The sequence below is a fragment of the Dendronephthya gigantea genome, unplaced genomic scaffold, assembly GCF_004324835.1.
Source record: "Dendronephthya gigantea isolate DGI-Jeju-01 unplaced genomic scaffold, DenGig_1.0 000028F, whole genome shotgun sequence".
Classification (NCBI taxonomy): Eukaryota; Metazoa; Cnidaria; class Anthozoa; order Malacalcyonacea; family Nephtheidae; genus Dendronephthya; species Dendronephthya gigantea.
The window spans coordinates 303,201-326,977 of record NW_021163038.1 but is presented as its reverse complement, the minus strand read 5'-3'; the positions used below and the strand labels follow the sequence as shown (position 1 = coordinate 326,977).

Here is a 23,777-nt window from a genome sequence, read left to right as displayed (position 1 = left end):
AAACCAGTTTATCTTTTATTTCTATATTTAAGTCAGAATCAATGTATTCAATATCAATATGTTATCTTTTTGGAGACCCCCCAAGAAGAAATCCAGAAATTTTTCAACACCCCCCTTCTCATTTTGTACCATAATCATCCTGCCAAGGAAGGGGGTTGGCTTCAAGAACATGGTTCTCAATTCTGATGAAGAGAAAAAATTGCTTTTCTCCTTTAACAGACTTGTCAAAATAATGTTGTAGAACTTAGATATTATTTTTACATATTGATATTGAATACATTGATTCTGACTTAAATATAGAAATAAAAGATAAACTGGTTTGATGGATTGAGACACCTGCAGGAATTCAGTGGGATGTCACTGGGAGTATTGGACAATATTAAAGAACCCACAGTAATAATACAATTGTCTTTAATTAATGCACAAAATTGTTAGTACATGTCATCTCAATTCATAGACCTTTTCAAAATAGAAAATGTGCTTGCTTATGTAATTAATTTTTATTATTTTCCCTTGTTTAATTGTAGCACTTGTATTATTTTGTACTAAAACTAGACAACAACTTGACTGTAACTATTTCAAAAAAGATCTACTATGGTGGGATTTCTTAAACAGAATTGCCAAAGTATGGAGCAGGACAAATAATTCATTATGAATATAATCAACATATAAAATATTTATTACACCATTAACAGTGAAATATTTACCTCTTTATCTGAACATTATTTGAATTATGTGAGGTAAAAAGTCATATAAATTAAGATTAATAAATAATATATTAATTACATAATTATATTCAAAGTCATTGTTGCTCCAAGTTTCAGTGTATTCTTGGAAGCAAACCCATTAACTTGTCAAGAATGCATTCACCACATTTCCACCACAACCATTATTCCTGCTTAAACAAAACTGTCCAGAGGTCTTGTTCACATAGCCTGAAATAAAAAACAAACAAGTGACACTGTGTCAGTATCTTTATTCACCTTTTAATCACACACATTGAGCTTTATAAGGCATAGTAAGAACTAAAAAGATTTCTGCAAAAAATACTATTACAGTATTATACTAATTGCCTTCAGATTTTGGAGGATTTACATTGAACCACCTACCCATGCAAATTCTATCTATATATTAATGTACATCAATGTACATCACAATGACAATGCAAACATCGCATTTATACTATGAGCTTGTAATCGCTTTGTCTTTTACCTCAAGGAATTCAAACTGTGAGTAGCTGTCTCATGATTCGTGACATGGAAGCGTTTACAGGTTTTAATCACTGACGCACAAGCTGCACATTCCCCGAAGCCATTTCATTCCCCGGCTCATTCCCCGAAGCCATTCCCCGTTCCATTCCCCGTTCCATTCCCCGTTCCATTCCCCGTTCCATTCCCCGTTCCATTCCCCGTTCCATTCCCCGTTCCATTCCCCGTTCCATTCCCCGTTCCATTCCCCGTTCCATTCCCCTATTCCCCGTTCCCTGTTTTAAAGATAGCCTATCACAAACTGAAACTTGTAAGTGAACAATAAGCCCGAGATATCCCTCAAAACTTTGTCCAAATGTCAGTACCCCCCCCTCGTCGAATATGAACACTTTTGTGACGTTCCTGAATATATGGAATGCAAATTTTCATTATAAAGAGCTTCAACCACAAAACCGGTCTTGGCAGTCGTGGTTGGTGAGAGTGCAGGACACATCAAGAGAAACTCAGAGTTTTTGACAAATTTGGACTGTTGAATCTAGTTGGATTTAGGTATGTCGATGATATTACTTATTGTTGTATTTCTTGAGATATATTTCATTATTTTTAGCTTGTTTAATGACGCACTTAGGAACTAAATTCAACTAACAGGTGTGAAAACATATTTAACACCAGTAATCCATTCATGAGTTTGCATTCCGACAATTGTATGTCGTGTTCACTCTTGGAATCGCAGTTGGATTAAGAGAGAGAGAGAGAGAGAGAGAGAGAGAGAGAGAGAAATTTCAACTGTGTCCGCTTCCACACTCAAGATATGTTGTTACCATTGTTAGTGTAATTAACATCAGTATACTGATTTATGAATATAGGATCACTAAAAGTCGGAATCGATTGCTGTGTGTAACAAAAAGCGGTATCTCAAAACTTTATAAGACTTAGAGGTCTTTTCTCGGAATTCCGAGATAATTCAGCTCTGATCTTGAAGCGACTGCATTTTTTGTTACGATTACACGCATCGTTTCATTACGGCGGGCTACGAAATTACTGCCTATGAGCTTCAGATGTAACACGAAAAAAGGACACAATGACGAAAAACACGTATCGATTGTGAACATAACGTTAACATCGTGAGCGTCTTACGCCAGGTACCTACTTTAGTTCTAGGGCTGAAATTTTAGCCTTATGTTAGCGTGGGCGGAAATCCTTCACTCCAAGCCGGCTTTGAAAACTTGCCGTCTATAAACTAATCATATTTATTAGAATTTCACACAGGGAAGTCATTCAACTAAGTCAATGGGACAGAATAAGCATGCAGGCGAGATTGAAAGTCAGCTCCATGTATTTTTATTATTTAGTAGTGGTTTGACTGATCGCATACTTGTCATAAGCGCGTCATTTATGCAGCTCGGAAGGAAATATGCCAGCGAATTTTATAGATCTGCTTGATTTTATTGCCTACAGAAGCTGTAAGAACAGTCTAGTCCACTAAACCTCCAATGTTGATATTGTGAAGTGTTATATAACAGACAGAACTAACATTGCGATATTGAGGCTACAATAGTAACTTTCAAGCGCTGTTCACGTAAACGGTATAATAATGGCTTGGATTAGACAAGATTTTTGGATTTTACTGCAATTACGGTCTGTTTCATGTTTTGCAATCTATACTGATCACATAGTAGTTATAGCATGAAATGCTACACATTAAAACGCCATACTGTTTCTCCGTTCATAAACGTCTATTGATACTTTCATAAACTAACTAACTAAGAATTATACACAATATATATATATATATATATATATATATATATACTTTGTTTGGTTCACGATTAAGGTCAGTCAAGAATGTTTTACAGGCAAACGACCTTTCCCCTTTTAGCTTTCAAGCGCGCAATGCGTGACGGTAGTTGCCTATCAAGCAACTCAGAGTTGAGATATCGCTCTGCTTCGAAGCGATTTTGTTTCCAAGAAAACCTTGCCGATTCTTCCTGCGTCTTTCTTAAACTAAATAGCTCCTGAAGATGGCGAAATAACAACTCAAATTGATAATCAACAATAATCACGCATTGCGCACTTGAAAGCTAAAAGTCTAGTGTCAGGTTTTTTTTGTTCTGTCCGGGAATAGGGTGGTTTAATACCTCAAATATTTATACATAATATACTTTGTTTGCTTTACGATTAAGATCAACCAAGAATGTTCCAGCAACTGTCAGGTTTTTTGTTCTTTGTTCTGGTCGGGTATACCGGTGAGTGTTTAAAATCTCAAATATCTATTTACACGTACAGGCACGAAATGCAACAAGGAACCTTCGCTGGAACTTTGAAGATATTAATAGTCACCGTTCCCTGTGTTCACAATGGAACACAAGTTTCTACATAAAAAACAGTTCCACAACATTAACTTATGAATTGTCCAAAAAAAATCAATCCTCTTCATCATTATGGATTAATGAGTGTTTAATTGTGTAATGATTTTCAGTAAGCGCTTGTCTTTATATTGAGTCGCATATTTAATTTATATTAACAAGCATTTAAGCATTTCTCAAGAAACATATATTGTATGTTTTAGCTGCAGCTGGGGATACAAAATGGGATCATACCTCAGACAAATATGGTAGGTTGCTGTAGCGACCTATAGCAGTCGACTTGCATGAATGACCTTTTTGTTATTACGATAACGCTGTATCAACACCGCGAGACAAGCAAGCGGGAGGGAAATTGTTTTCTCGTGCTCCGTGAGCCAGTGGCTCTTCACGTCTGACGCGCTAAAACGTTTCTTTTTAAACTCTTCAGGAGTCTACACATGGGCCAAGCATTTTCCTCACTGCAACGGCAGAAGCCAATCCCCAATTGACATCAAGGATCCAACCTACAACAAAGACCTAGGAAATATCGCCTTCCAAAATTATGGCACAATCCCATCCAATGTGAATGTCACTGCAAAAAATACCGGTCATTCGTACAGTGTCTCCTTCACTGGTTTCACTGCCTCAAAAACCCCAAAAATAAGCGCCGGAGGTTTGCCTGGTGAGTTCAAACTGGCTGCGTTTCATTTTCATTGGGGCTCGAATCATACCTTGGGATCAGAACATTATGTGAATGGAAAATCCTACCCTTCAGAGGTGAGAAATATAATGACGCATGTTTCTTGATGAAATTTGCATGAGATATGATCTGCTATAATATTCTTTTATAATTTTAGCTTCATTTGGTTCATTTCAATTCCAAATATTCCAGCGTTTCTGTTGGTGTCACGAAATCTGATGGTTTGGCGGTCCTTGGAGTGTTACTCAAGGTGCTGAAGTTTTTTTGTTAATATCGTGACATATCAACATATTAATATACTCGTTTTCACCGCAGCAAGGAAAGAGAAACAGCAATTTTGACTTTCTTTATCACGAAAAGAACAACGTGACAGAGCCAAGTAAGTGGAATAATTCGTTTAAGCGGTAGAGACGGGCGATGAGCGAGAAATAAAGAAAACTCCAACAAGTACAAACATAATAAACATGAGAAACCGTCGTTAATGAAACAGAAATAGACAGGAAAAAACAAAAGCATACACAAACGAGCAAAATATTTTATATCGGTATGCTCTTTTTACTTCAGATTCTGAAGCCAAATTCAATCTTACTTCATTAATGGGTTTACTTCCCGTTGATAAATCGTTCTATCGCTACAATGGATCCTTAACCACACCCCACTGTCAAGAAGTTGTCACATGGACCGTCTTCTCCCATCCTGTTGAGATAGCTCATGAACAGGTAACATCATCTACACACAAACTCTCCTGACATAAGCCGTTCAGTGAAAACGTTTTGCCCGTTAGTCATACTGTCTGCACAAGTCGTTTGTTCTGAGACCATGTTTCAGGTTTTTCTCACAAAAACCACATCACACAAGTTGCTGTTAGCAAAGGCTGACTTAGCTCATGAAATGCATGTGTATTTTTTTCCAGTTGGAAGAACTACGAAACATGAAATTTGTTGACCCAATGAACATGACAAAACCATTGGTTAACAACTACAGACCTATTCAAGCGCTCAATGGACGCATGGTACTATCCAACTTTGGTAAAACTGCCACCACAACAAATCCCACAACGTTTACTGCAAAATCAAATCCCACAATGCCTACCACAACAGCTGGTGCTGCTGGTGGAATGAATGAAAATATGTTTGTATTTCTTGCGAGTTTGTGCTTAGTTTTATGCTTGTTCTTATAAATATGATTCCAATTTGGACATGACTGCATATATACCCCTTGTAGCATGATTACTTTTAAACACTGCACAGGAACTTTCAGATAAAATTATCACAATAAACAGCTTATCCTTGAAGTTTAGAAATTTATGAATAAATGCACAAGTTTCCATTTTACCACTGGCGTACTATAATTGTGCTTGTGGCTGATTCAACTTAACAGTATGAGAAGATGCATGAACCAACCTCAATTGATAACTTAGATAACTAGTTTATTTACTTTATTTTAGTTATTTAGGTAATAATGCACAAAAACAATCGGGAAGTTCTTTACAATACAACTCGCTACAATCTCTGTCGGACTGCTGGTTTTATATTTTAAAAATGCTGTCAATTACTGAGATGTTCCGTCTTCAAAATTACCACCGTTGATCCCACAATCACCTCCTCAGGCAATCGTATCCTTCTTTGATCTACTGTATCCCTCATTTATTACCTCAGGCTTTCAGACTTTCTGTCTCATGACATCGTTTTTTTACCCCTCTTCCTCTAGCCCTCATTTGCAAGTTTTCCTTGCGAGTTTCATTTGCCGAGTGCCTAGAAATACTGCTTTTAGTTTTACTAAATATCCCCGGCACCGCTATCATTTATCCCCGGCACCGCTAGCATTTCCGTGACATTACTGAATGATGAGAAATATCTATACCGGAATAAGCTGATGTGCATCATGAGCCTACACTATAATTATTTGTTCACTACTTCATAAACAATTGTCCACCTGGTTATTTGTTCTGGTAGGAAGCACAGATAAGCGGCTCAAAAATCCCGAATATTCACTGCGTGCTGGTAGAAATAATGAAATGAGAAACTCCCGTGGCGCTTTCCAGCTATTAATAGACACAATTAAAAAATTAGTTCAAAACGTTAAAGAATACCCTTGCTGTAATTGCAATCTAGAACTTTCCTAGTTAATAAAATTACTTCCGAGTGATAAATTCAGACCTATTCAAGCATGCACTCAACAGACGTGTGGTGTCATGCTGGTGGAATTCATGAGAATCATTTCATTTTCCCTGTGATCTTGTGCTTGGCCTTACTCTTGTTCTAAGAAAAATGTTATTCAGTCTGGTAGAAATAGAAGTAACTGCATTTTGTCACCTTGAGAACTGCACATATAAGTAAACATGAAACAGGACTGGATTAATAGGTAACTTCTGTTTTAAAACTTTTACAAACGCACAAATATATCGTCATATAAATGGTTAATATTTAGTTTCACAATGTCAAAACTAGAATTCATAATTATCGAATTATCAACCTAACTAGATTGCCTCACTCCACCATTTCCATTTTTTTGTTATTTCCTGGATTGAAAGCAACTAGCAATATTAATAACAATGAGATTTCTTCTACTGTTAAAAGTGGAAAAAGCATTGAGAATTAACCTACAGTTAAAGATTCCGTTGCTTAGATTTTTCACTGGCGTGTGAGAAAAACGAATTAATTTTTAGATAATACGTTTAGTATGAGGCAGGCAATATTTTTGCCAAAAATTCACTGAATATAAAACTTCTTTACTTGAACTTTTTTAATAATGCATTAACTCGTTACAGACTCTTGCTGTTAGGTTTTACATTTTCAAATCCAGGAGGAGGTCTGGGAGGTTTCCTACCGTGACCTGTTACACCACTGAGATGTTCAGCTTTCAAATGTTTACCAACAATTTTATCTGACTTCTTATTTTCGAACCCTGGAAGTGTTTGATGATCACGCCCTGGTCTATTTTCACCATCCATGGTATTACCAACATGGCCACCATCATTTGAAGAGGTCTTCTCAACTCTTGAAATACTTGCGTCGCTGTTCTTTGGAGCTTTTTTCTTTTGTGCAAATGAAAGAGAATCATTACTATTGGAAATGCGCTCGATTTTCGTAGCATCTTCTCGTGGGTTCCTTATTCCCGAAGCGACTGAGCTGAATGACGTTTGATTTCTTCTCTGCACAGGAGGATCTTTATCACCTTCATGTGACTTCCTTGGAGTTGGTGTTCTTCGGTATTTTTGTTTCTTATCAGTCTGCTTGATCACTGTTTCCCTCGAAGTGGAATTATTGTCGATATTTTTCGCCTCACTGCCTTCATTTTCTGTGTGTTTCCTGGTCACCTTCAAATTTCTAGTTTTTGGCTTTGACGTAGTCTTATTTGACTTCACGTCGTTCTCATCTTTCTTCTTCAATCCTCGCTCCTCGGGGCAAACATCACTTGTTTGTTCTTTCGATGCTCCTTGCTCTCTCTCCTGGCTCTCGCCATCTTTCCTTCTCCAATTCAAAGGCATCTCATCTTTTGCAGGCTGTTTTTTGAGCTCCTCATGCTGGTCTCCACCTTCTCTTGTGCTCTCAAGATTTCTATCCCTCATATCGCTTTCTGAATGAAAGTTCTTGGATTTACTTTGAGTCTCAGGTCTATCCAAACCCCTGTTCGTCTCACAACCTGTCCTTCGCCGTAGTTCTTCTTTCTGACTTTCCTTATTCTGTCTTATCTTGACATCATTTCTTCTACTGTCTTTGTGAAAACCCGATCTCTCGACACCAGGTTCTTTAGTTTCACGAGCCAGATTACTACCATTATTCCCAGAATCACCTACTTGCATCCTTCTCTGACCATTTCTATCCCTCCTCTTCTCACTCTTTCCCCTACCAGAGGCTAGGTCAGAGCTCTGACTATAATCATTCTCTTTGGAAGGTCTTGTATTCTTCTTATTTCTCTTGCCTTCATCAGTTATTTTTTCCTTACAGGTTTGATCCATAGATTGACTAGAAACACCACATGGTAATATTTTAGTTTTACCCAACATTCCTGGTGTAACTGGAGCTGGTATTCCGTCAGACTGAAAGTCACTGTTATCACTTTCCTTGACCTAAAAAAAAAGTCTGGAGTTTGACACAAAACTTAATTACAAATTATTTCAAAATCATCATGTGAATTTCACCTTTTCATTTTTTATTCCAATAAGATATTTATTTCTCTCTTCTTCAATATTAATAATGCCCCCCTTCTGTTTTTGATATTCGAATATCTTTTGTCGTTCTGCCTGTGCTTTCAACTGTTTCTCATCTGGCTTATAAACAAACACATCTTCCATACAACTGCTGTTGTCTTTATTTCCATTTTCACTCCTGTCATATACAATATCAAGTCTACACATTGGACACACAATCTAGAAAGAAAGAAGAATTTGCATATAAACTATTTATATTCAGAAGTCAAATAAATTCAAGCAGTTTTCTTACCTTTTTATCGTGATTCTTGCTCAAAAAATGCTTGACATAATTTGCAAGACACACAGAATGAAAATAATGATAACATTCCGTTTTCACAAAATTTTCTTCTTTCTAAAATTCACAGTTTATTCAAAATGTTCAACTGTCAAACCTGAGGTTTCAAGAGTGAGAAGTTATGATTCCATAATTTCAAAACTCACCCCAAAATGTTCCAGACAAATAACACAAGGACAACTGGGTACATTGTTGTCAGACAAACATTCTTTTGTGTACTAGTAAATGAGAAACAGGGCGACAGAGTCATATGTCTTTCATAAGCCTTGCAAAAGATTTTTGCTGAATTACAGAATTTTAAACACTTTTCAGCATTTTAATTTGAGAAGTTTTCAACGACTATTATTGTGTTTGGTAGCTCTGGTAAATAGGTCTTAGGATTATAAAACCAAGGAGCAATTAACATGGCAGCATCAAGTTACTACTATGTCAGATTTGATGAGATGTCAATTTGGACACTTCATATATTAAGATTATAAGATAATTTAAAGTAGGATTATTTAAACATTTAGGATCATTATGAACTTGTCAATTAATTTCAGTTGAAATAACCAAAAATAATTGACTTTTTGATCACCCTAACCAATTGAGAAAACAGTAGGACTGATTTGTTGACGTTGAGGAGGGACAGTAATTCATGTGGATCTGAAAGTTGATCCAATTTGGTTAGAGGGAAACTATAGACAATGCAACTGTACTATTATGCTGCAAAATGGTAATCACAGAGTCACAAACTTACAATTACTCAAACTTTATATGAATACCACAAACCTCAATTAAGTCATACAGCATTGGGGATCCAATTTTCTCTTTCGCCAAAGCAATTAGGTTTTCATGAATGCTGCTGAGATGGGCATCGGATATTCCTCGCGGGTTTTTAATCGAGATACCCGGAGATTGGAATGGATATTCACCACAAATTGACAGACAGAGATTAAGGCAGACATATTTTGAGTTGTGGTCATCATCGCCTGTGCTTGGATGAAGAAACAAGTTGACCACTATTGGCCTGAAATAAAAAATATCTTAATGGAAGTGCTTAAATTGAATAAATTCGGCCCCCTCCACCCTGATAATTAACTTTTCGAAGACGAACCTGTAAAGAACTGCATTATGTACTGTACTAACAACACTGGTTTATTTATACATTTATATTTATAAGCATACAAGACTTTGTAATGCACCAAATATAAAAAAATCACCTTTCATCTAAGCCAGATAATTCAATTTCATGTACATAGATTGCCTGCAATAACTCGATTTCTTCGGAAACTCCATCGCTAAAAGACACAAAAAATGCAAAGACATTAGTAAAAAATCTAAAAAGGAGAGCAAATGGTTCAAAAAATGCAGAAAAATTAAACAAAATATACCTTTCTGCATCAATGGCAGTCGCCATATAGTGTGGAACCGAAAACGTCATGTAAGCTTAAGTGTATTTATCCAAAGTTGCGGTATATCACAACCCCTCGCAAAGGGGGGAAGCCCCTATGGAAAGCTACCCCCCCTCAACACAGCCTGAGAGTTGGAGAGTTCTTCACATTTCTCTGAAAAACTGAAAGACTGAAAGTACGTACCTGTTTACTGCTTATCCTTTTGTAGAAAGAGGAAAAATCATTCTACAAATGATTGGATCCACAGCAGACTAAGTTCAAAATACTACATGACAATAAGGTCACAAGCAATACATTTATTTATATTTAGCGCCATAACAGATTTTATTTAAATTTAGCGTCAGAACTATTTTTCTACGAAAGCAAAAGAAATTCCAGTTTCATATTCACACTCTAAAAGCTACATGCCTATTAATTACTTTATTAATCACGAATATTTTTGGCAACCAAGAGATCATTTTGGTAATCTCTAACAAACTTGATCACCTCTTCCATTGAAGGATTGCGATAAGCCACGGCTTTCGTTTTTCCTTCAACTTCGCCTTCAGCTTCGCCTTCAACTTTGCCTTCAGCTTCGCCTTCAACTAATTCGCTCTCAGCTTCGCCTTCAGCTTCGACATCATCCACAGATAGTTCAAACTTGAAAATTTTTGCTGAAGGCACATCAACAATGAACAAAGATTTTTCCTCAGGGTTGACGTTCAGGAACTCACACAATGATTCAACGATGTCATTTGGTTCAGTCGGAGCAACAAAGAAGAACAAATCTTGTTGTTTGTCTTCTCTTTTAGCTTCCTCCTGACATTCCCTGCCAAGCGGTGCTAAGATTTCTTTCATTTGTTTTGCAGCTTCTTCATCTGAGAATGAAGATAATGAAAATTATTAACTGATTTGAGAAGAGACTGCGATAATAAATGGACGTCTGCAGCATTCAAACCAGTTACGAATTTCAACTATTAAAGTTATATGTAATGATAACTCAGTTTTGTTAAGGATCTTTCTTCAGATTGGTTTAAGGTTTTGTATTTAGATCATCTTGACATTCTGGAGTACGTATTGCCAATGTAACACACAGAATTACACATTTCACATACCTTTAGCAGGATTATAAATAAGGCAAACTTCATCATTAATTTTTGGTCCAGATATCTCATTAAGCTCTTCAACAGGTTCTGGATACCATGGGAATTTCTGAGAAGTAGAAATGTTTCATGATAAAACTGTGCATGTTTCCAAAAATAATTGAAGTAAACTTACCTTTCCATCCTTATCTCCACTCACTACAGCACGTCCACTTGACGTTATAACTCTGCCAGTTTTATCAATTATAATTAATGTTGGTATCCCTAAAAATGTGCCATTTTTCAAGACATTTAATATTGGCAACTGTGTAGACATTAAGCTCTCCAATAATGAAATAATTAGTCATAGCTGACCTTCAATCTCAAAATAGTCACTAAGCTCCTCCTTGACTTCGGAATCATATGGCAATGCAAGGAATGGCATTCCAGAAAAGTATTCTTTAAATGCATCTGCACTCTGGTCTGAGCTGACAAATATAACTTCAAAAGCTTTCTTCTGATCCTTCATCTTATTATACAACTCAATAAGTTGTGGTGTGAAAGCTTTGCACGGTGGACACTAAAGTTGAAAAAGAGGTATCTTTCAAGACAAAATTTTCGAGATGAGAAATTTTTCCAATCAGGTCAAATTTGTTTGAAGTTTGAAGCTTGAATGTTAACTAGTACAACAACTTGGCATGCTTGTTCGCCAAAAGCAATTTATAACCTTGCAACTCCACACTATTTAATGACCCAACAGTTGCCTATTGTTAAAATCAATCAATCACAAAGCATGAAAGTAGTATATCCCAGACCCAAGACCTCAAAAAAGCCATAGATAATTTTTGGCCTTTAGTTACTTACCCAGTGAGCAGAAAAATATATCCCAAGCACCTTTCCTTTTATGTCATTCTCGTAAGACTTTTTCTCATCTTTGTTTGTAATATATTCTCCAGCATTTAAAATATCTTGCAATGTCTTTCCTTTCCATGGAAACTTCTGTCCCTCAGGATCATTATCAACTGCAGACCGGCCATTTTTGTTGATAACATTGCCTGTTTCTCCATCAAGGAAGATCAATGTTGGAATTCCACTCACTCTGAAGTATTTGGAGAGCTTTGCCTACCAAGCAAAAAATGAAAAATGATTACAGCCAATCTTGTATGTACCAGAAATTACTTTTTAGAAATCAGTCAATTTCACTCATTTCAAAGCTCTAATGATTTTTTAATGTTTTAATTTGTAACACTGACAACTGTATTTTATTGGCAATAAAGGGGAAGTGTAAAATTAAATGAGGAAGACAAAAGTCAGAAACTACTTGTTATATAAGCTTGTATTAAATCCCCAGGGCAAGGATTTTACCAAACATACTCTAATCCTGTTTTTATCTACCAGTATCATCTCCCTAATCCAATTTTATCCACTAGGATCCGAGAATCTTTTCTGTATGATTCTCTCAAGATCACTCGTTTTCAAGCAATACATCAAAAGATGGACCGCATTTTTATCGGAAATTAATCTAAATGAAATCATCCGCACTATACAGAGCAATAGTTCTCATTCAACAAGGTCACTTACAAAGAGAATAGAACTACTTCCACCATTTTTAACAACTTTTAGCAAAAAGAGCACTCTATTTGAAAGTTTCACAGACGTTTGAACGCGTCGGTCATTTCACAAAGCGCAGGTGTCTTTATCCATTATATTAAATTCGGCACTATTATGTTTCAAGACGCTCCCATTTGCAAGATGAAATTCAAATACGGTGGAGACTGTTTATATATATACATATCCCTGTATTTGCACAAAATATATTACGTTTATATAATGAGCTTGAATGAACTTTGTCAAACTACACTAGTTTAGATTGAATAATATACAAACCTTTTCGTTCCTCTTGCTGTAAGGCAAGGCATACCAAGGCATTTGGTCGAGATACTTGGAAAATTCTTCTTCGTTCTTGTCCGAGCTAAGAAACAACAGCTCAAATCTACTTCCATTTTGCCCTTGTTTTAAACTTTCGTAAAAACTTGCTAGTTTTGGCGTGAAGTTTCTGCAAGGCGGACACCAATGGGCTGAAAAGTATAGAGCTATAACTTTTCCCTTGCCTTGAACTCTTCCAAGGCTTATACTTTGGCCTTCTTTATTGATAAATTCGTCGCCTAAAATTTGGAAAACTTTGGACATCTTTCGGAAGTTATATAAGTCAAACTATTTGGAGCTTCTGCCACGGCAACGAGTTGACAACGCTAAATAGTAAATTGTTTACAGCTTGGAGGAGACGAGAATTTTTAATTTGAAATTATTGTAATATCACTTCCGCTCAAAATTGAATTCATGTGATAGGACGTTGAAGAGAAGAGTTGTAAACAATTGAAATAAAATACCGGTTGGGTTAGATGAGAAATAGGCCAGAAAGGCTATAATTTTGGATTTTAAGCCTTCAAAATTTTGTTTGTGAACAACTTGCTTTCTGGAAATGGAGATTGGCAGAGAATAGGCAATTTAAAATTCTGATATTTACTTTGTGAGTAATGGACATTAGTAGATGTAGCTACATGATAATTTTAGAATTTTACAATGCAAATTGCTACATGTAATTTGAAAGTAGACGGATTTTACACGACAGAAATTAAAGTTGAGGACGTCAAGAGGCAGTGTAAGAAATAAGTGTCGGTGACAGTGCATTTCTTCCGTGTAAAAACTATTTGCTAAACTTGAAGGAACTCTATATGCATTATGTTCAAAACGGAACGATTCACTGCGTCTGATTGGCCGAGCAAAGTAAGCTGCAAAATGCAAATGTTCGCTGCAAATATTGACGTTTTCAATAAAAAAAGACAATTGTTTTGACAATTTGTCTGGCATGATGAGAATATGTAATTTTTTCCGACATTTTACATCTCGTTTTACAAGAGAATATCTCTCGCGTTGACATAAGTTTAGCGTGATTACAGTAAATTTGTTGGAATCATTGAACTATGAAGAGGTCTTTTTAGAGGTCACTATAATCTAAAAAAATTTTGGCAAGAATTTCTTCATTAGAGACCTGCAAAAGTCTGTACGTGACCTGAAGGATCTGGATGATGGACATAAGGGGAGTTGTTTCACTTGTTTGTCGGCGATCACGTATTGATTTAAGAGAACAATAGAGTAGAGGTTAGGCAACTGAGGACGTATATTTAGAGTCGTGTGGGGGTGTTCTCCGGGTGTCAAGTGTCATCCATCACCTATGAGATTTAGTTCCTCTCTGCGAGCAAACTCACAGCTATTTTATCTATAGTTCGAAACTGGCCTACCCTCTCTATTTTTATCTATTTATTGTTTCCTATGAGGCTAATCGCCCAGGAAATTCGTTCATATTATCCTAATCTCCAATCCCCTCACGCGAGGCACGGTGTTTATGCATATTAGTATTCATCACTACAGCCATTTGCAATTGACTTAACCAACTTTTCTTGCGGAAAGTCTCACAGGCAACTCGCAGACATCTGTCCGCACTTGACTCGACGGAGCCATGACATACTAACTTCCTAGACTGAGTTGATCTTCGTTTTACTGGACTGTCAGCGTGATGTGAGCCCTTCGAGGGATTCGAGCCTGATTTTGATGCAGTTACCTTCCTATGAGCGTCATCGGAATCACGACTAGAGGCGACTCCGTGTCGGCTTTCCTCGACCTTGGACCGAACTAATACCGGCATGACATCTTGGTTAGTAGAGGTTACAGTAGAATCATGTTGATCAATAATAGCAGATGTCCTTCTCGATCCTATCTCATCCATTGGGACCACATCTTTCGCCTCGTCATCCAACGATTTCCAAATATATCGCGCATTTTGCCTATGAAAAGATTCTCCTAATTTTTGTTCTTGATGTGGTCTACCAGAGCAGATCGATGCGCGTTCCCCACGCAATGAACTACGGCACGCCTCGTGACTTGCACGAGATACGCGTGGAGCAGCAGCGGAAGAGTTCTGCTCATGCGTGGAATTGATAGATTTGCGCATATTGCGTCGAGTAGCCTCGTCATTTAGAGCAGTTATTGAATCGCCGACATCAAGCGACTCTTGTTTTCTGTGTAAATTCCGACTGATTGATGCTAAGTTTGCACTGTGCCTGTTAGATTTCTCCTCTGGATTTGGGTCGACTGACTTATTTATCTTGGTTTTCGAGCTCATTCGGACCATTGCATCGGATTTTGCCCTCTGAGAGTTTATCTCTGACATCGCTTTCTTCCGGTAGGCTGAATGCCCACGTTCGTTACTTGTATTAGAGTAAGAAGACGCACTCTTAGCTTTTCTGTTTCTTCCCTCCAGATCGCTATAACCATCCACTTCAACTCTTTGACCCACAACAGCGCGTTTCTGGGCAATCTCAGCGTTCGTGAGCAGGAGCATCGCTGTCTTATCCTTGTTCAAACGAGCCCGCATTCTGGCTCGATCGCACCATTTGCGCACGCGCGAGTACACGTGTATGTTAATCTGGGGGTGAACGATGGGAATGCGAAACTGTTCAGCGACCAAAAGTTTAAAACATTCCGTCTGTTTGTATCTTCGCGCAATATTTGAAGGTGTCAGCCCGTGAGCATCCTTACAGATCAGGATTGCATAATTAAACATGAGAAAATATCGCAGACACTTTAATCTTCCATGTTGTGCGGCCTCATGAGCAGGCGTCTTCACGTGATCAACATGCGCCGATTCACGACACCAATCACGTGACGGATGTTGTCCAACCGGTTCGTTTGGTCTCGCCCCGCATTTCATTAACTGGATGGCCAACTGGTGATAACCATAATGCGCAGCTGTGAACAGGCCAACCTGTAACTGATAACGCATTAATTGCGGACCATCATGAAAAGACGTGAGACAGCCTAGTGTGTCCGTTATCTCATTCTCCCGCGCTGCTTGGATCACGTCAGCAACATCGCGCCATATCTCCATGGTAACAACATCTCCTGCGTCTATCCCATAAACTTTTAACAGATGACAGTCGTAGAGCTCCACGCCAGTCTTTGAATACAACCTGAACGCACTAACTGGGACGCCAGTTGAGTCTTGAATCATAGTTCGTAGTGTTCCCACAGATGTCTGCCAGACATTAAAGCTGTTCTTGTAAACGATTCTTTCATCATAATTTATACAATGCACCGTTAGAGAAGGCTCCACTTGCTTCTCAACACGGCAAACTAGGATTGTGCCTGGTGAAATAGCAAGATCAGAATATATCCAGTTATCATGAAGCTTTGATCCTTGGTAAAGCAACGATACAAAACTGACTGTCTCATCTCGATGATTCTTCAACGTTAATCCAAATCGCTCCCGTAAAGTTTCTTTTATTCCGCCAACAGTTTCTTGAACATCGACTTCTAATTTATGAACGGATCCCTCGAACGAGACAAACACACGCATTTCTGATAAATGTTTGAGCAAACGTTTAACGTTTATAACCAAGACATTGTATTATTCGTGACAGATTTACGAACAAGATAAACAACATTTGTGAGCAAATATTCAACATTATCTATATTCTCATTGGAAGATTAACGGTCGTACACCTGCTCGTAGCCTAGCAACCATGATGTATTTTAAATTTTTCAATTTATTTTCGAACCTGAAACACATCCTTGACACACATCCGTGAAAAAAGCCCTCTTATGACAGAACATTGCTTTTTACGGACTCCGCTGTAGAGAAAACTCGCCTTTGAAAGGTATAAAGGGATAACTGGAAGACGTTCTGCTAAGTGAATAATTAGACAATTTTCTAAACACATTTCAGTGTTTGCGAAGCATATCTACTTATTAATTTTTCTTATGCGGGCAATTCTTTTTTACGTTTTACATTATATTTCTCCGCTCGATCATTCCACAACCTAGTTCTTAGTTTTTCATTGTCCAGAAAGATAAGATTTCAAATGAATTTCACTGGAACTATTTTCCTATTCAGTTGTTAGGTAATCATTCGAAGGGTGTTTTCTACAGTCATGAAAAATTCATACACGTACAGCAATTATTTGCGAATACAACATATTAAATTTGAAAATCCAACTAGAATATTTATAACTTATTTGCATGCATATCGTCAGCAGTCTTTAAAGACACGGATCAAATTATCTGTCAGCCTTTGCAAAATAATACGGACTTATCTCAATAATAGTCTCTCTGCAAATCCATTGAAATCCATCAAATGTCCTTATAATATCCCTCATGTCTCCGACCATCTCGCAAAACCCCGACGAACGAATTCACGATTGACAAACAATGGCTGCGAAGAAAATAAATAAAATTCAGAAAATGAAAGATCTAAAACTGTTCTTCCTAGAGGTTCAGTAAGGATCGTCTCTTATTGATCCAGTGTTACTACAGGAGGAAACCTAAACTAAACTAACTTTATTTATACTGGATAGCTCTATCAGTTCTAAACTGTTCTTCCTAGAGTTCCAGTAAGGATGATCTCTTATTGATCTAGTGTTACTACAGGAACCTAACGTCCCGCTACAGGAAACTTATAGAAGACATAATCACCTGTCCAGTCCATTGTTCAGGAGTGTAAAGCTCTAAGCTCGGACAATCTTTGGTATAACCTGCGACTCGTGCTGTAAGCACCACATTCTGCGTCAGTTGTTCAAATAACGCGCAAGCGGCCATTGAAAACGTTGTCTCACCTGAAAAAGAAACAAATGAGAGAATAAGCCTAGAACACTACGCATGCACACGCTTCTTCTTCCTCGCTCCGAGAATAGCATAGGAGGATATACAAGGGCTAAGTATAGTTTTAAACATAAACTATATAAACTTAAAGTATCATGGTATAGTGTACCATGCATGCAGTTACATAATAAAGAATTCTCTCATTTTTCAAACAAAATTACATTACCGTGGTTTGGAACAAGATTACTGAGATAACATTCAACGGCTTGAAACGGTAATTGCAAAAAATCTGACCTTTAAATGTAAAAATTAAAACAGAATCACACTACAACCCCTTCCTCGCAGATGGCAGAATACTGTGAGATAATCAAGTAAACTTATTGAATAATATCTGTCTTAAATTACCATAAAAAACTATACCTCAGTCGTCTAAGCATTGTCGTTGAGACATTGGTTCGTCCACCATAATCTAACCAAGTGATCTCAACTTCATCTGGCTTCATTAACAATCCAACAACCTGAGCCCGCCTCCACCAACCGCTGGGACTCGGCACCGCGCAAAGCATGCCGGTATTGATCGCCTGTGGCACGCCAGCAGCAGCGACGCCCGCGTAACATTGGTACATCTGCTGGTCGAGTTGTCTGAGGTGGCTTTGAATGGCGTGGTCGTAGAGTTGGACAGAAAAATGACTTGCATCGACGATATTCGTCACAAAAACCTGACAAAAGTCGTTTTCAGGAAGTGCAACATATATCATATTCGGAGGGAGATTATGACTTTCTTCTACAAACGGTTGACTGCCGTTTAACCGGGTAAATGGCACACTAGGAAATTTCTCTCGCAGCGCTCTGAGAGCCAACCTCAGCTGTTTAGGGGAGCCGGTGAGAGCGACGAGCCTCTGAGAGGATTCCGTATTTTCGTTTTGCGGAATAAGTCGTATTTTTGTGCCTGTAATCTGTGAGATTTTTTGCACATTTTTCCCCTTCTTTCCAATAAGTCGACCGCAGAGTGCCTGAGGAAACTCTAATTCCCACGTCACCTCTTCCGCTGTCTCGTCGTCAGCGTGTTCACAATCTGAGCCCGAGGTAATCGAAGTAAGTTTTTGATCCAGCGGCGAGTCCGTGCTGCTCACATCCGAAGAATCGTCAAGAGACTGAGCCCGCGAAATAGAGGCTCCTGCGCATACTTCTTTACGACCACTTTCCTTTTCTTCGCGAGTAGATACGATTTCTGATGTCTCCTGGGAGGTGACACATTGTTGATGACTACTGTCAGTATCGTTGTCTTCCAGTTTGCTGGATGGTTCCCCTTTGAAAGCATCAGACACAACGTCAATGTTCTTCTCATCAGAAATGTCTAACTGACCTGAGAAATTCAGGCTTTCTTCCTTAGTTTTATCGTCATATTTCGCAGGCTGACTGTCTAGCTTTGTACAATTTGTTTTAATTATTTCATTTGTGTTCTCATTGTTCCCAATTTTACCATTTCCTCTGGTATTTACACCTGAGCAATCCCCTGGTACCACAAGATACCCCATGGTTCCCCCACCAGACTCAACAGAACCGTTTCGGTCCAAAGTTTTCGTAGAAACGTTGTTCGCGTCGCGCCTTTTTTGACGAATAGTTTTAAACTCTTCAGCGACGTCCTGTAATGTACGGCTCATATCAGAATCACTGCTATCATTCTGTTGATGTGCACGACGAACTTTCCAAAGCCAGAGAGCAGCTAGCGCCACTCCAGGCATAGCTAAGCCAATGAGTAACTTCACACTGTATCGCATATGGGTACTGCAAACAGTGGATTGGGTCTTTGAATTGCTTGATGATCCTCTGGTCTGAATAAAAATAAACGAATGAGTTATGAACTATACCAGGAAAGTTGAAAAAAGAAAATGTTCAATTTCAAATCAACTATGATAATCCTCAAAAGTACTGAAAAACGTGCATGATTTGTAAAACTTGGGTCAATTGTCAGAAAAAAAACACCACATGTAATATCTGGTCATTTACACAGCCCCAAGTAAGAGACTTTGCTTTTTATGTCCGTAATTCTTTGAAAAAGCTAAAATCAAGGGCAAAAAGAGCACCCAGGTCTAGGAGACACGATATTTTTGTGACGTCCCAGCCAGCATTCCTGCCAGACAGAAATGCCGTCCGAAGTATTTAGTCAAGTCTATACTTTTACTGAAAATCGTCAAAAAAACAACAAAAATCGTCAAAAAAAACCCAAAAAATTATCAGGTGACCGCACTAAAACCTTTCTAGGCAGGTTGTATATTGTTGACCGTAAGGATAGAAACATCTGGTAAGAAAAGAGAGAAGAGATGTCAAATTGTTTAAGAATCCTTTTCATTTGTAAACCAATCCGGGGGTGGTACATGTGACAGGATCGAATGAAATACTCAGTTTATGACAGGTTCCTGATGGACTGTGATATTAACATGTGAATACTCTCTCCATTATCCTCTTAATCATAGGAAGATTTTGACTCTTAAATGACAAATATAGAATTTGGTATTGTAAGAAAGATAAATTTAAAGTTTAGTTCATAACATATTCTCATATGAAATAAAAAATCCCAAGTTGTAAAGGTTGAAAAGTTATCATCAAACATGTAAAATTCTGAATTACTGCAACAGAGAAATTAAGGCACATGGTCAATATTATAGATTAATTTCTTATAGTGTGTAAATTCGACTATCACATAACGTGGGAGGGAAATGATAAAGCCCGATGCTCTGATAAGATGGGGGGTGTAGATTTTCAGGGGGGTGTAGATTTTCAGGGGGGTTACATTGACCCAGGGGGTAATAGGAGTGGGTGGACACCGAAGAGTGTATAAGATCATCCCCAGATCACCATCATATAATGAAATATGATATACACTCTAGTGGCAGTAACTGTTTTTTTAGGAGAGAAAGAGAGGGTGGGGAGAGAGAGGGGGTAATGTTCTAATGCTGGAGGGCAATCTCCCCCACACCCACATGGGTGCAGCATTCATACATATTTTATATTCTAATATACACCACTAGAATATTTTCTGGGAAAGGAGTTTTCTGCCCCCAGATAATTGGACTCCTCTAACTATGTTATCAGTGGTATTAATTTATCCTACACTTAGAGAAACTAGCATGTTCAACAGACAAATGAGTAAAGCAAACAGCTGTTCCCATATGGACTGCGGCAGACAGAAACCCACTCATTACAAACTAAACACTAAGTTGATCTAAAATATAACTGTATTCAACCAGATATCGCTTGATATTGTCTGCCATGCCTATTATACTATGTCATATAACATTAACAATGGACTTAAATGATAAAGTTAACACATGTAACTATAGCAAATCATCCCCCTAACTTTACTTAATAATATATTTTCATGCCCAAAATCTCCTTGCTTGATTACTATGTTTAATACTAAAATAAAAACTGCAAAATTATTAAGAGAAAATTTTGAGGGAAATACATCCTCAGAATATTTAAGTGCATAAAAACTAAATTTTTCATTCCTCACAAGGAGAATTGTAAAACATTTAATACAATGAATGAGGTATGCTAGTTCCTAATAGTTGTAAGCTAAACTATTCAATTTGTTGTTATTTTAATCAGCAAAACATAAAAACTAGGTATAGTGTTTTAATTTTGGACGATCCGGAGGCGACTAACTTAGAACGAATCGACATAAACATAATTACATGCAAATAATGATAATATTACAGCCAGCATGTAATTTCATCAGGCAGTATAAAATTGTTTACTTTTCAAAACTTGTGTAATCTTATTGAGAATTGGCACATACATGTATGTCTTAGAATCCATCTCACAAGCAGTTTCAATTGAGAAAGGATTTTTTTTTGAGATATTTTGCCAGTCCAAGCTGAATACAGTCTGATACTCCCCCATACTTTGTGGGGGAGTAAGCCTTATTATATATTCAACGCTTATTGACGTTTTCCAGTATGTTAAGGTTAACCCTATCAGAATAGGATCATAAAAATAGATTGCTGTGACAAAAATAGCTTATCCTCGCTTATAAAATGCGTTTCCTTTTCTGAAAGATTGAATATGTCCGGTGTAGGACCAATGAATATAAATTTAAAATCAGAAAAACGAGGAGTGTTTTAAATTACAATATAACTGTAATTTTCGGTATCACCCACTCTGTGTTATTAAATTCGCCGCAAACCTGATAGCACGCCTCGTAAAACGCAGAGGGGCAAAGGTATGGCATCTTTTGCGAACGCGAAACGAAATAATTGTAATCAAAGACGAATTTTTTAAGTGAACTTAGCACAAGTTTGAAAATTAAAAGCATCGTTTTCTGTCTTGATTCACACTAATTTTGAGGCTAAAAGCAGCCAGCTTGAGTTAAAAAAAAGAACGATAGCATCCATTATTAAATTTGCACTAAACCTTGAAACTTAATTCGCAAAAGAAAAGTTTATAGTCTGTCACCTTTTGGTCTTGTGTTTGCATCAAATGAACCCTAATTCTATGAACGAAACATACTACAAAACGATACAGGAAGCTAGCAAATGAAAATTAAATGTTAACTATACCTTTAATGCCATCAAAACTTCAATTGAAACGACCAATTTACATACAACAACATTTTAAAAACTTTAAAATAACTTTTTAAAATTTAAGATTTTCAAAGAAATTTCAAACTTTGCACTTTCGATTCGGCAACATTCGTATGCTTCCCGTAGCAACGTCGACTTCGGAGAATGAACGAAGTTACTCCGAACGAACGAAACGGAAAATATTCCAATTACATACAAACTGTACAATGCAAGATATAAATTTTGACTGGGCGACTATTTCTAGGGTAACCACATGCCTATATGTAATTTGGTTTGGGTACACATTCATGTTTGCTCTGTGAATAAACTCGAATCTTTCAAAATTCAATAAAAATCAAATTATCTAGTAAAATACAATCTTCAACGGGAGTTTCTAGTCGCTAGCATTATTGAAAAGCGCCAAAAATTTGGCTGAGGCGGTTAGGGATTAAAATATTTCAGTTTGGGCACGGAAAAGAGTTATTTTAATATCAATATAACTTCTCAGGGCTTTTCCTTACCTTGCCGACAAGATTCCGATTTAGGCTGTCTTCGGCGCCGGGATTTTCCGAAGCGATCACGAGCTCAAAATGGCAGTTGGCTTTGCCTGTTGTCCGCCCCGAAATTATCGTAATTCGGTGTGTGTCTACAGCCGTTGCCACGTGTAGCGCTCGTAGAAGCAATACCGAAGTACCTCTCGTAATAATGTACATATATATATATTAACATTTCGCTGCCTACCAGTCCCGAAAACGCCTCGCTAAATAATCGTATGCTGCTCGCCCACATACGAAAGGCCTTAAGCGACGTAACATCCAAAGTGTTTTGAATGAACGCAATTTGTTTGACTTGACATTGTTTTAAGAAGAAAAAAAACTGCTTTTGTAACGAATTGTTGAACTATACAAAGCAGGACTGACACAAAGAGTTTCAAGGTTATACGAATTAATTTTAAATTATTTAAATTGAGGAAGCTGGAAGACACGACCGCCACAATTGTGTCAGTTTTGCATAATTTCCTATGCACTTTGAATAAATTACCGGTTCGTTCTTCTTCCGCAGTAAGCAGAAGAGTTCCTGTGCTGTGTTTTATCAGTTTATGAAAGTATTTTCTTAATCATCTTTCATTCCTGAAGTTATTACAACTAGTTAACCAGTTAATCACAATACAACCCTGAGTAACCAGCGACTGCGAGCTTCAAATGTGGTGAAAATGAGCAAAAAAAAGGGAAATTTGGAAAAACATTTGCACTCTGGTAGCGCAAAAATAGTTTTGTTTACACAAAACGTTTTGCTGAGTTACGACTTTCTTTCTTAAAACACCGAAAAGTCATCCTATTTCAAGCATATTTGCACA

At 37.5% G+C, this 23,777-nt stretch overlaps 5 protein-coding genes across 6 annotated transcripts; 1 reads left to right on the top strand and 4 right to left on the bottom strand.

Moving 5' to 3' along the window:
- Positions 1-1,600: 1,600 nt before the first annotated feature.
- Positions 1,601-6,565, top strand: LOC114523532 (carbonic anhydrase 2-like). The gene is made up of 8 exons (XM_028544490.1): positions 1,601-1,757; positions 3,392-3,454; positions 3,778-3,822; positions 4,002-4,330; positions 4,411-4,503; positions 4,569-4,632; positions 4,818-4,972; positions 5,167-6,565. Exons 2-8 carry the CDS (start codon positions 3,403-3,405, stop codon positions 5,431-5,433), a joined length of 1,005 nt encoding a protein of 334 aa, XP_028400291.1. The 5' UTR covers positions 1,601-1,757; positions 3,392-3,402; the 3' UTR covers positions 5,434-6,565.
- Positions 6,566-6,652: 87 nt separating this feature from the next.
- On the bottom strand, positions 6,653-10,148 carry LOC114523531. The gene is made up of 7 exons (XM_028544489.1): positions 10,117-10,148; positions 9,946-10,023; positions 9,515-9,752; positions 8,890-8,961; positions 8,699-8,800; positions 8,398-8,625; positions 6,653-8,325 (listed from the first exon to the last, which is right to left on the bottom strand). Exons 1-7 carry the CDS (start codon positions 10,140-10,142, stop codon positions 7,018-7,020), a joined length of 2,052 nt encoding a protein of 683 aa, XP_028400290.1. The 5' UTR covers positions 10,143-10,148; the 3' UTR covers positions 6,653-7,017.
- Positions 10,149-10,426: 278 nt separating this feature from the next.
- Positions 10,427-13,511, bottom strand: LOC114523644 (nucleoredoxin-like). The gene is made up of 6 exons (XM_028544630.1): positions 13,086-13,511; positions 12,063-12,320; positions 11,574-11,778; positions 11,395-11,483; positions 11,232-11,328; positions 10,427-10,994 (listed from the first exon to the last, which is right to left on the bottom strand). The coding sequence occupies exons 1-6, from the start codon at positions 13,386-13,388 to the stop codon at positions 10,561-10,563; spliced, it is 1,386 nt and encodes a 461-aa protein (XP_028400431.1). The 5' UTR covers positions 13,389-13,511; the 3' UTR covers positions 10,427-10,560.
- A 559-nt stretch (positions 13,512-14,070) lies between these two features.
- On the bottom strand, positions 14,071-16,863 carry LOC114523645 (protein ANKUB1-like). The gene has a single exon (XM_028544631.1). The coding sequence runs from the start codon at positions 16,612-16,614 to the stop codon at positions 14,569-14,571; it is 2,046 nt and encodes a 681-aa protein (XP_028400432.1). The 5' UTR covers positions 16,615-16,863; the 3' UTR covers positions 14,071-14,568.
- On the bottom strand, positions 16,858-23,598 carry LOC114523647 (A-kinase anchor protein 1, mitochondrial-like). Of its 2 annotated transcripts, none has more exons than XM_028544632.1 (5): positions 22,942-23,598; positions 18,276-19,690; positions 18,082-18,149; positions 17,730-17,869; positions 16,858-17,469 (listed from the first exon to the last, which is right to left on the bottom strand). In XM_028544632.1, the coding sequence occupies exons 1-5, from the start codon at positions 23,131-23,133 to the stop codon at positions 17,410-17,412; spliced, it is 1,875 nt and encodes a 624-aa protein (XP_028400433.1). In that variant the 5' UTR covers positions 23,134-23,598; the 3' UTR covers positions 16,858-17,409. The 2 variants fall into 2 exon arrangements, with proteins under 2 accessions (XP_028400433.1, XP_028400434.1); XM_028544633.1 differs by having other exon boundaries at positions 22,418-23,024.
- Between the last annotated feature and the right edge of the window lie 179 nt (positions 23,599-23,777).